The sequence below is a fragment of the Myotis brandtii genome, unplaced genomic scaffold (assembly GCF_000412655.1).
Source record: "Myotis brandtii unplaced genomic scaffold, ASM41265v1 scaffold131, whole genome shotgun sequence".
Taxonomy (NCBI): Eukaryota; Metazoa; Chordata; class Mammalia; order Chiroptera; family Vespertilionidae; genus Myotis; species Myotis brandtii.
This window is the reverse complement of record NW_005354632.1, coordinates 4,531,430-4,542,132: the sequence shown is the minus strand read 5'-3', so window position 1 is coordinate 4,542,132 and position 10,703 is coordinate 4,531,430. Positions and strand designations below refer to the sequence as shown.

General features: G+C 51.8%; 1 protein-coding gene and 1 long non-coding RNA gene across 2 annotated transcripts in view; both read left to right on the top strand.

Moving 5' to 3' along the window:
• AHCYL1 (adenosylhomocysteinase-like 1) overlaps window positions 1–6,419 on the top strand; it is a 12,158-nt gene extending 5,739 nt beyond the window's left edge. The window contains exons 7-15 of the mRNA XM_014534627.1: window positions 163–279; window positions 508–571; window positions 1,573–1,661; window positions 1,984–2,054; window positions 2,391–2,485; window positions 2,570–2,668; window positions 4,914–4,982; window positions 5,115–5,193; window positions 6,295–6,419. Coding sequence (XP_014390113.1) covers window positions 163–279; window positions 508–571; window positions 1,573–1,661; window positions 1,984–2,054; window positions 2,391–2,485; window positions 2,570–2,668; window positions 4,914–4,982; window positions 5,115–5,193; window positions 6,295–6,419 — 808 coding nt within the window. The remainder of the gene's footprint in view (window positions 1–162; window positions 280–507; window positions 572–1,572; window positions 1,662–1,983; window positions 2,055–2,390; window positions 2,486–2,569; window positions 2,669–4,913; window positions 4,983–5,114; window positions 5,194–6,294) is intronic.
• Window positions 2,845–3,940, top strand: LOC106725035. Its single transcript, XR_001360892.1, has 2 exons — window positions 2,845–3,546; window positions 3,869–3,940. It is a non-coding gene; the product is annotated as an uncharacterized LOC106725035 (long non-coding RNA).
• Window positions 6,420–10,703: the final 4,284 nt, after the last annotated feature.

The following is a 10,703-nucleotide window of genomic DNA, read 5'->3' as shown; positions in this document are numbered from 1 at the left end:
GGAAAGTGAGGAGGGATGACGAGGAAATCATTTGTTTACTAATATCCGAGGGCATGTCAGGCTGGGGAGGCAGCATGGAGCTTGGAGAGGATTAGGCAGATTTGCCACGCGTCCTGTTTACCAGCTAACTGGTCTTGTTTTTGTGGCTTCTTCTTCCCTTAGGCTGTATCAGCTCTCCAAAGCGGGGAAGCTCTGTGTTCCAGCCATGAACGTCAATGATTCTGTTACCAAACAGAAGTTTGATAACTTGTACTGCTGCCGAGAGTCCATTCTGGATGGGTAGGTTGAAGAGCACGGATATCAGGCTACGGGCGTGCACGTGGGCGGGCCGCAGTGCTCCCTGTCAGTCCTCCAGTCGTCTCCCCTGCTCTTCCTCTGGGTCAATTCCTTATGGAGCCCCGCCTCTCCGCCTCCAGTTCTTGTGGGCTTACCCCCCACGTTGAATTCTGTGCGAGGGACTGTGTTTGAGCTAATAGTGTTCGAGTTGAGCCCTGTCTGTCTCCACAGCCTGAAGAGGACCACAGACGTGATGTTTGGTGGGAAGCAGGTGGTGGTGTGTGGCTACGGTGAGGTAACTAGCAGGGCCGCAGGGCCTGTCTTTTCATGGACTTACCAGAAATGTCGCGTGAAGGCTGCGTGCTCAGGGTGGCGTCACTGACAAAGGTTTAAAATACTCTTAGATAACGTATCTCAAAACAATAGCAAAAGTCCTTTATTCAGATTTATGAATGAAGACATATGAAATGAATCAAGTTCAGATTTTACCACTTTGTCTTATGGGATGGAATGTTGGTATCATTTCCCCCATTCTTTTTTTTTTTAATGTACTTTATTGATTTCAGAGAGAAAGGGAGAGAGACAGAAACATCAATGATGAGAGAGAACCATTGATTGGCTGCCTCCTGCACACCCCCTGCTGGGGATTGAGCCCACAACCCGGGCATGTGCCCTTGACCAGAATCGAACTCACGCCCCTTCAGTCTGCAGGCCGATGTTCTATCCACTGAGACAAACCAGCCAGGGCCATTTCCCCCATTTATAACAACAGCCTGTTTTGAGACTTGATTCAAGGGACTAAGTCGCATTTTAGCCCCGCAAGCACCTGCCAGTGGAGTGAGGGGTGGAATCCACCTGGCACAGAGTTGCCTGTCTCTAAGCTCGGGTGGGTGAAGGGGATTGCATTGTCATCAGCGATGGCCCGCAGGAGTTCCTGTGCTGCTAGGCTGTCCTTGAGTTTAATGCATCTCAAATGAGAGTGACCAGGTCTTTCTGGACTAAGAAACTAGAGTTACAGTTGCTCTTCTTGGCCTTGTTTCCCTACTGGTAACACTTTTGTTCCCTTGATCTCATTTACTGTCCCAAGCCCTGCCCTTGTATGCAATAGGAAATGTTTTACTAAGGTCGCAGCATAGTCTGGACCTGTCTCTGCTCTGCCTGGGCTGGAGCCTTCGTGCCAGGGCTCGAGAGATGATTGGTGACTTCAGGGCGTTAGTTCCCGCCTCCCACAGAGCCTGCTGCCCGGTGCCCAGGCCCTGGTGGACCTGAGGCCTGACGCTCTCTCATGCTCGGCAGGTGGGGAAGGGCTGCTGTGCTGCTCTCAAGGCCCTCGGAGCCATCGTCTACATCACAGAGATCGACCCCATCTGCGCTCTGCAGGCCTGGTAAGCACGGTGCTCCGTTCACCCCGCGTGCTTTGTTTCTGAGAGTCCGTGAGTGATCGCATGACCCATTCCCTGCAGAGTCCTCAGAGGAGGAGGCTGGGGTCGCCCTGTCCCTCCAGTGTAATCCCAGGGCCTCTTCGCTTCCTGGGTGGAATCTTGGGGAGTCTGAGGAGGCCAGTGGGTGTCGTTGAGCATAGTTGTCACTCAACGTCCCTGTTGGGTGGACTGGATCTGACTTCAGAAAGGAACTTCTAGTCTCAGTTAGTGGCAGCTTCCGGCCCCTGCCCCCTGGCTTTGCTCAGTGTCCTTCCTGTTCTTCCAGCATGGACGGGTTCCGGGTGGTAAAGCTCAGTGAAGTCATCCGGCAGGTGGACGTGGTGATCACCTGCACAGGTGAGTGCCGTGCTGTCCTGCGGGAGTGCTCACTCGGGCTGTCCCCACGGTGGTCAGACTGACGTCACTTACCGAGGCCACGCTCGGGGTCAGGGCTCTGAACTGGAGGAGCTCTCAGAGCCTTGGCACGTCCTCAGAACAGAGCTCTCCCCGTGGCTCGTGCACTGCGCGGTCTTACCACCAATAACGTCGCCTGAAGAGCTGTTCGTTATGCAACGTACATGTCTTTTCTCATGTACGTGCCCTTTAATGCCAGTGAGCCTCCTCTCCACGTTCTCACTGACAGCACTCAGCGCCTTGTCCTGCATCTCTTCAGCCGCCTGCCTTTACTTTCAGGAAATAAGAACGTAGTGACGCGGGAGCATCTGGACCGCATGAAAAACAGTTGTATCGTGTGCAACATGGGCCACTCCAACACGGAAATTGACGTGGTGAGGCTTCTCACACATTTCCCTGGGCCTTTGCCCTCTTCCTTCCCACGAGCCATTCAGCCACCTGTGCTGTCTGCCTTTCAGACCAGCCTGCGCACCCCGGAGCTGACGTGGGAGCGGGTCCGTTCTCAGGTGGACCATGTCATCTGGCCCGACGGCAAGCGCGTCGTCCTGCTGGCAGAGGTACGCCCGGCGGGGCTGTGGCAGAGCCGTGCACGTGTGGAGCTAGGTCCTGGGGGGAGTGCAGGGGGGACAGCGGGCCTGTTTCCCGGGCCTCTGTCTTTGCATAGCGATGTGTTTCTCAAATGGTCTGGTCCCCAAAGTAGAGCCCACAACCCGGGCATGTGCCCTTGACCAGAATCGAACTCATGACCCTTCAGTCTGCAGGCCGATGTTCTATCCACTGAGACAAACCAGCCAGGGCCATTTCCCCCATTTATAACAACAGCCTGTTTTGAGACTTGATTCAAGGGACTAAGTCGCATTTTAGCCCCGCAAGCACCTGGCAGTGGAGTGAGGGGTGGAATCCACCTGGCACAGAGTTGCCTGTCTCTAAGCTCGGGTGGGTGAAGGGGATTGCATTGTCATCAGCGATGGCCCGCAGGAGTTCCTGTGCTGCTAGGCTGTCCTTGAGTTTAATGCATCTCAAATGAGAGTGACCAGGTCTTTCTGGACTAAGAAACTAGAGTTACAGTTGCTCTTCTTGGCCTTGTTTCCCTACTGGTAACACTTTTGTTCCCTTGATCTCATTTACTGTCCCAAGCCCTGCCCTTGTATGCAATAGGAAATGTTTTACTAAGGTCGCAGCATAGTCTGGACCTGTCTCTGCTCTGCCTGGGCTGGAGCCTTCGTGCCAGGGCTCGAGAGATGATTGGTGACTTCAGGGCGTTAGTTCCCGCCTCCCACAGAGCCTGCTGCCCGGTGCCCAGGCCCTGGTGGACCTGAGGCCTGACGCTCTCTCATGCTCGGCAGGTGGGGAAGGGCTGCTGTGCTGCTCTCAAGGCCCTCGGAGCCATCGTCTACATCACAGAGATCGACCCCATCTGCGCTCTGCAGGCCTGGTAAGCACGGTGCTCCGTTCACCCCGCGTGCTTTGTTTCTGAGAGTCCGTGAGTGATCGCATGACCCATTCCCTGCAGAGTCCTCAGAGGAGGAGACTGGGGTCGCCCTGTCCCTCCAGTGTAATCCCAGGGCCTCTTCGCTTCCTGGGTGGAATCTTGGGGAGTCTGAGGAGGCCAGTGGGTGTCGTTGAGCATAGTTGTCACTCAACGTCCCTGTTGGGTGGACTGGATCTGACTTCAGAAAGGAACTTCTAGTCTCAGTTAGTGGCAGCTTCCGGCCCCTGCCCCCCGGCCTGGCTCAGTGTCCTTCCTGTTCTTCCAGCATGGACGGGTTCCGGGTGGTAAAGCTCAGTGAAGTCATCCGGCAGGTGGACGTGGTGATCACCTGCACAGGTGAGTGCCGTGCTGTCCTGCGGGAGTGCTCACTCGGGCTGTCCCCACGGTGGTCAGACTGACGTCACTTACCGAGGCCACGCTCGGGGTCAGGGCTCTGAACTGGAGGAGCTCTCAGAGCCTTGGCACGTCCTCAGAACAGAGCTCTCCCCGTGGCTCGTGCACTGCGCGGTCTTACCACCAATAACGTCGCCTGAAGAGCTGTTCGTTATGCAACGTACATGTCTTTTCTCATGTACGTGCCCTTTAATGCCAGTGAGCCTCCTCTCCACGTTCTCACTGACAGCACCCAGCGCCTTGTCCTGCATCTCTTCAGCCGCCTGCCTTTACTTTCAGGAAATAAGAACGTAGTGACGCGGGAGCATCTGGACCGCATGAAAAACAGTTGTATCGTGTGCAACATGGGCCACTCCAACACGGAAATTGACGTGGTGAGGCTTCTCACGCATTTCCCTGGGCCTTTGCCCTCTTCCTTCCAACGAGCCATTCAGCCACCTGTGCTGTCTGCCTTTCAGACCAGCCTGCGCACCCCGGAGCTGACGTGGGAGCGGGTCCGTTCTCAGGTGGACCATGTCATCTGGCCCGACGGCAAGCGCGTCGTCCTGCTGGCAGAGGTACGCCCGGCGGGGCTGCGGCAGAGCCGTGCACGTGTGGAGCTAGGTCCTGGGGGGAGTGCAGGGGGGACAGTGGGCCTCTGTCTTTGCATAGCGATGTGTTTCTCAAATGGTCTGGTCCCCAAAGTAGAATCACTCAGAGAACTATCTACTTTTGACTAAATAACACACTGCTTCCTGGCCGCAACTGAGTCAGACTCAGGACTTGCAGAAAGCAAGACACACCTGGCCTGGAAGGGGAACTCTTCCTCCACCAGCTGAGTCCAGGGCAGAAAGGGCCCTCCTGCATTTGTGTGACTGGCTGACTGGCATGTGTGATGGGACAGCACCCTCACCCAGGGCTCCCTTTTCCCTCCCCAGGGCCGCCTGCTCAACCTGAGCTGCTCCACAGTCCCCACCTTTGTGCTGTCCATCACGGCTACCACACAGGTACGTGACATCATGCCTCTTGTCCTGCACTGCGACGAGTGGACGGGCCCAGAGCAGCGGTCCCGGGAGAGGGCCCTGCGGTGTCGCTGTCTGCGCAGGATTTGTGTTTTCTGACCCTCTCCTCCCACTTAGGCTTTGGCACTGATAGAGCTCTACAATGCACCCGAGGGACGCTACAAGCAAGACGTGTACTTGCTGCCCAAGAAAATGGGTGAGTGAAACCCGTAGAAAGCCCTGTTGGTCGTGGCCTGTGGCGTGGTTTGGTCAAATGAGCACCGTGGAAGGCATGGGAGTCAGAGCAGGTTCTAATCCCTGTTCTCACACTGAGGCTTTGGGCCTCAGGACAAGTTCTAATCTCCATGAGCCTCAGTTTGTTTGTTTATTGATCAGTAAAGTGAGAATAATACTGCGTACATTGCAGAATGTAGTGAGAATTCTAGCTACTGAGTAGGAGTGCTCAGCACAAAGGGTGTGGGCAGGTGCTCTTCCTCTGCGCAGCCTCGGAAGTCCAGTAAACTTCCCGGTCTGTCGCTGAGTACAGCTTGGACCACAGTGAGAAGCAGAGAACAAAGGTGGGCTTTACTGTCCTGCTCTGTGTAGCTATGCAAACAGCCTCTTGTCGTCCAGGGGACAGCTGTGCTGTGTTCGTGTGACATAGTACATCTCTCCAGTTCTTTACCTTCCAGAATTGTGGTGCCCATCCCCCCAACTATAACTGATCAGCCCAGTTGGTCAGTCCTCTTATAGCTAAAAAACTTCTGGTTCTCATCGCCTCCAATAGCTTACCTGAGATTGTTGTTGTTTTTTAAATCATATTCATATATGGTATAGCCCAGGAAGTTTATCATGGAAAAGTAATGTTTGTGCCAGCGGCCTTGGAAACCCCCGATCCTCAGATTAGAGGCCTTGGTGGATCTGACCCTAAGTAAACGTTGGTGACACAAGGCCCTTTTGAGCGTCCCGGTGCCCACTGTGATTCATCGCGTGACTCTGGTCTGGTTAGGGAAGTTGCTACAGTGGTTCATGCCACTGAGGTGAGGCCAAAGCTTTGCCAGAGAAGGACGGGGAGGTCCAGGTCTTCCCTTGTTGCCATCCCGGAGGTGGCTTTCCAGACGCACTCTGGCTAGACTGGGAGACGCTCCCTGCCTAGGAAGGCAGCCGAGGGTTGTAAGCACATTTTCAAGTTGTAGAGTCTCCGAAAGGTATTCTGTCCCTTGTCCGTTATCAAAAAGCTTCAGATGGAAGTAGGGAGGGCATACCCCAAGAGGCATGTCTGAAACGGAGTCTGCTCCCGCCACCTTGTTCTTCCTAGATGAGTACGTTGCCAGCTTGCACCTGCCATCATTTGATGCCCACCTGACAGAGCTGACGGATGACCAAGCAAAATATCTGGGACTCAACAAAAATGGGCCATTCAAACCCAATTATTACAGGTAACTTGGGGGAAAGCAAGTGAAAAAGCTCTTTTCCCCGATATTAAACCAAGCCGACTGCCAGCTTCCTTAACTAAAGCTAACGTCATACCTGATTTGGACGAGTTCAGGAACTCTGCCCGCACTAACAGGGTAGGCAGAGAAATGCTATATCTCTTAGCAAATGTAAAGAGTAAAGGTTTCCTAAAATTTTGGAGCTTGGGCCTCACCCCTGGGGACTCTGATACAGTTGGTCTGGGATGGGGCCGGGCTTGTTTTGTAAAAGCTCCCAGATTATCCTAATGTGCTGTCAGTGTTGAAAACCACTGACTCCTGTTATCAGGGAGCAGGAGATGAGACCAGAGATGGCATTGTCAGCAAAGGGTGGAAGCACAGGGAAGTGTGGTTCCTGGGGAGCGACTGCAGGGACCCAGCCTGGCTGGAGGGACCCAGCCTGGCCGGGAGGGACCCGGGCAGTGTGTCTGGTTCTGATTCTCCGGGACTCCCACGTGGAAGACACAGTGCTAAGTCACCCATCTCTCTTTACAGATACTAATGGACCATGTGACCAAGGACCAGTCCACGTGAACCATACAACTCGACAAGAAATCTTTTTTAAATAACTTTTATTTTCTTCTTATTCCTTTCCTCTTGGTGTTTTTTTTTTTTTCTTTCTATAAATTCATTTTTGTTTTTTCATCTCATCATCCAAGTTCTGCAGACGACACAGGAACTTGCTTCATGGCTCTTTAGGTGAAACTGAGGTTCAGGGGTCCTCACCCTAGTCAGAAAAGGAGGATTTTATTCTCCCAGCCCAGAAAGGGGGTCTTTCTTTACCATTTCTGGGAACTTTAGTCTTAACTGGGTACCTTACTCACAGGAAATGTAAGGTGCCTTCTAGGTGGAACAATCTGCAATGTCTAAATTGCCTTAAGAGCCCACTTCTTAGCTGCTGAATCAGTGCTCTTTGACTTCTTCAGGGGAGCAGGGATGGGACCTACCAGCCAGGTAGGCCAGTCGTAGGTGGTGCATGTCAGTTCCCCCCTAGATGTCCCAGCCCTGTCTCCTGTGTGAAGGTGGTGTGTCTGGTTCAGATACGTGCACCGTGAGTGTTGCTTGTTGAGATCCAATAGGCCCACGTGGATTAGTACAGCCCTTCCTCCACGCCCACCAGACTTTCTCATTTTTCACATTTTTTACCAGACTGCACTCTATTAAGTTGAATTCTGTCCCCCAGCATTTATTTCTGTTGTACCAAAAAAAAGTAAGACACATGTTTAGTGTTAATGCTGAGAAACTGCTTGGGTGGCTAGTTGGTATCAGTGTTTCTTTTAAAGCTTTGGCGCTAAGAGGGCAGAGTTGAGTCAAGAGCAATGTGGGTCTCAAACTCTGTTAAATCCCTGTTTCTAGCCCACAGTTTATAGCTTCGGCGGTCTGGGGCCATAACAGCCAATTCTCGCAGCTCTGCCCTATACAGCTTGTGCTGAAGGCGAATTTCTTGAACCGTTACTCAGTATAAAGCACTGAGCTCTATCTTTAGGATTTATCCCTCAAGAGCAAATTTCTGGTCAGCTATGCTTCTGCAACCTAACATATTTAAAGGGAGGTAGAGTGGGGGGAGGAAGGATACATCCACATTGGGCCACGGTGAGGGAAGGCCAGCCCCGGATAACTTTCTGGGACTTTAGGCCCCATAGAACATTAGTTTTGCAGAAGTGGTACCACTTTTGATTGACAAGCGTCACAAAAACTTTCTGAACTAAGATCTTAAATGGGCAGCTTGTGCGGAGGGAAAGTGATCAGCCGCGCTGGCTCGCGCTCTGAACTCCCCAACGAGGCGCTCGCAGCCACAGAGCTGCATCCCTGTGCCGTGCATCTGCTCCAGCGTCTCTGCATGGTCATGTGAGCTTTAGGTCGCGCGCTTTAAGTATCTACGCCCCAGGACCCTGAATCCTCAACTCGCTCTAGCCTGTGACCCTTCGAAACTGGGCCAGGATTAGTGCGAGGTGCTAGGAATTGCCGTCTCTCGCGCCATTGATCAGAGAGACAGACATTAAAACAGGAATATCATACCAGGGGACAATGGTCTTGCCAAACTTTTTTCCTTTTCCTCTCCTGTTTCTCCCCACTCCTTGCCAGTGTGACCATGCTTGCTTCTCTGTAGATGTTAACGGTTCCAGCCCTTTCCCAGGGCATGTAACCAGCCAATCAGAACACCACATCCTTTAGGGGAAGTAACCTGGCCAACAGGGGTGTCCAGCTCTGCTGGAGGGAAGGGGCCCAGGTCCTACTGCCCTCTGGGCCACCCCTGCTCCCAGATCTATTACTGTGTCCATAGGAACAATAGGTAAGGGCTCCGTCTTTGTCAAGCCATGTAACAAGGACACTGTGGGGAAATGTCTGGCCCAGAGGGAGCATGTGGAGAGCAACTTGGGAGGAACAAGTTTATTTTGTACTGAGTGATTTTTAATGAATGCAATATTAATCCTTGCAGATGAGCAATAATCATTAAAGTCAATTAAAACGATAAGACCTTCTTGGAAGTCTGTGTCATTCTTGGTCGAACAGCAAAGCTTCATTAGAACCTGTTTCCTAGGCTGGGACCAGTCCTCTGATTGTTCTGGATCGTGGGCCAGAGGGCACTGACTTTGTGATCCTCTGACCTTGCTTACCCCTCACCCCGCTGAGCTTTAACCATGGCTCTCCATCTCAACCACCAGGTGGCACATTTTCTCACGTCTGGTTTGTCACACACGGTCTCTGGCCAACAAATGATAATGAAATACAAGTTCACAACCCCTTTCTGAACCCCTGTGTTTTGAAATTGAGAGCATTTCTGATTTTTAGGAAATATACAAATATACAATATATTAGATAATACCTACTAGGGGAATGTGGAGGACCATTCCATATCAAGTGTGTGAATATTTCTTCAATTAAGTGTATTAAGTGTACAGAATAAGGGATAAATAACTAATAGCCACCCATCAGTTCAGATGAGGTTTTGGTGTCAAATTAATTTTTGCTAAACAGTAGGAAAAGTTTTTTGATTTTTAGAATTTTTTTTAATTTTGGAGTTGTGGATAAAGGCTTGTAGCTCTCAAATAATTAGAGTTACATTCATGTGGTGGTGTGTGGCTCCATCCTATATGTCTTACACAATTAACATGCTTGATCCTCACAATCCCATGAGGTAGGTACTGTTATCCCCATTTTATAGATGGGAAAATTGAGACAGTAGGGTGAAGTAATTTGCCCAAAGGTACGCAACTCTTCACTTGGTAGAGCTGGAATTAACCCAGGTAGTCAGACTCCAAGATCCATGCTTCACACTGGCCAATATCGATTCTAGGAAACAGCCCCAAACCAGGTGCTAGTATCGAAGTTACATATGAGGTTGGTTTAAAATATATTCCCAGATCCTGTGCTAGACCTGAAACTCAGGGCCGTGAGGAAGTTAAATATCTCTGCAGAGTAACCCCGCAGTTGATAGAGCTAGGATTTGACCCCAACGTCTTTCTGGCTCTCAAGGCCCTTCTCCTAAGTCACCTTAAGGCTCCCCAAGGGTACTTTCAGGATGTCACTTCTCAGCAAAATTCTTTTAGCAGAAGAAACGGTGTGGACAGGAAGACCCAAATTGCCGATGCCATGACTTTCTTCATGCTTCCTGCGTAGTCCTGACAACCCAGAGTGCCTGCTACCTCCTAGTGCACCACACTCTGCTTCCCAAAGCCAGAGCCCACTTACACTTCACCCACTCGTGGGCCCCAAGATTCACTGATGAGCAGTTGGGCCTTTGTGCTCTGGATTTGGTTGGCATTTTTAAGGATACAGTTCAGGATCTATTACTAGAAGTGAAATTACTGAACCAAAATCTTCTCTATTCTAAATATAGCCAAAACAGCATAGGGTCTTTAAGGTCTGAACTCCCTGCCAGGTAACAGAGGTTGTGGTAGGTCAGTCTTAGAACTTGACTGAACTACAGTCATTATAACTAGACTAGAGGCCTGGAGCACAAAAATTTGTGAACTCGGGGGTAGGGGGTCCCTTAGCCCGGCCTGTGCCCTCTCACAGTCTGGGACCCCTCGGGGGTGACCACTTGCTGGCTTAGGCCTGCTCCCCAGGGGATTGGGACTAAGCTGGCAATCAGACATCCCTCTGGCAGCCCAGCAGCCCTCGGGGGATGTCCATTTGCCAGCGGGGAGCAGACCTAAGCTGCAGTCAGACATCCTTAGCGCTGCTGAGGAGGCAGGAGAGGCTCCCACCACCACCGCTGTACTGGCAGCCATCAGCCTGGCTTGTGGCTGAG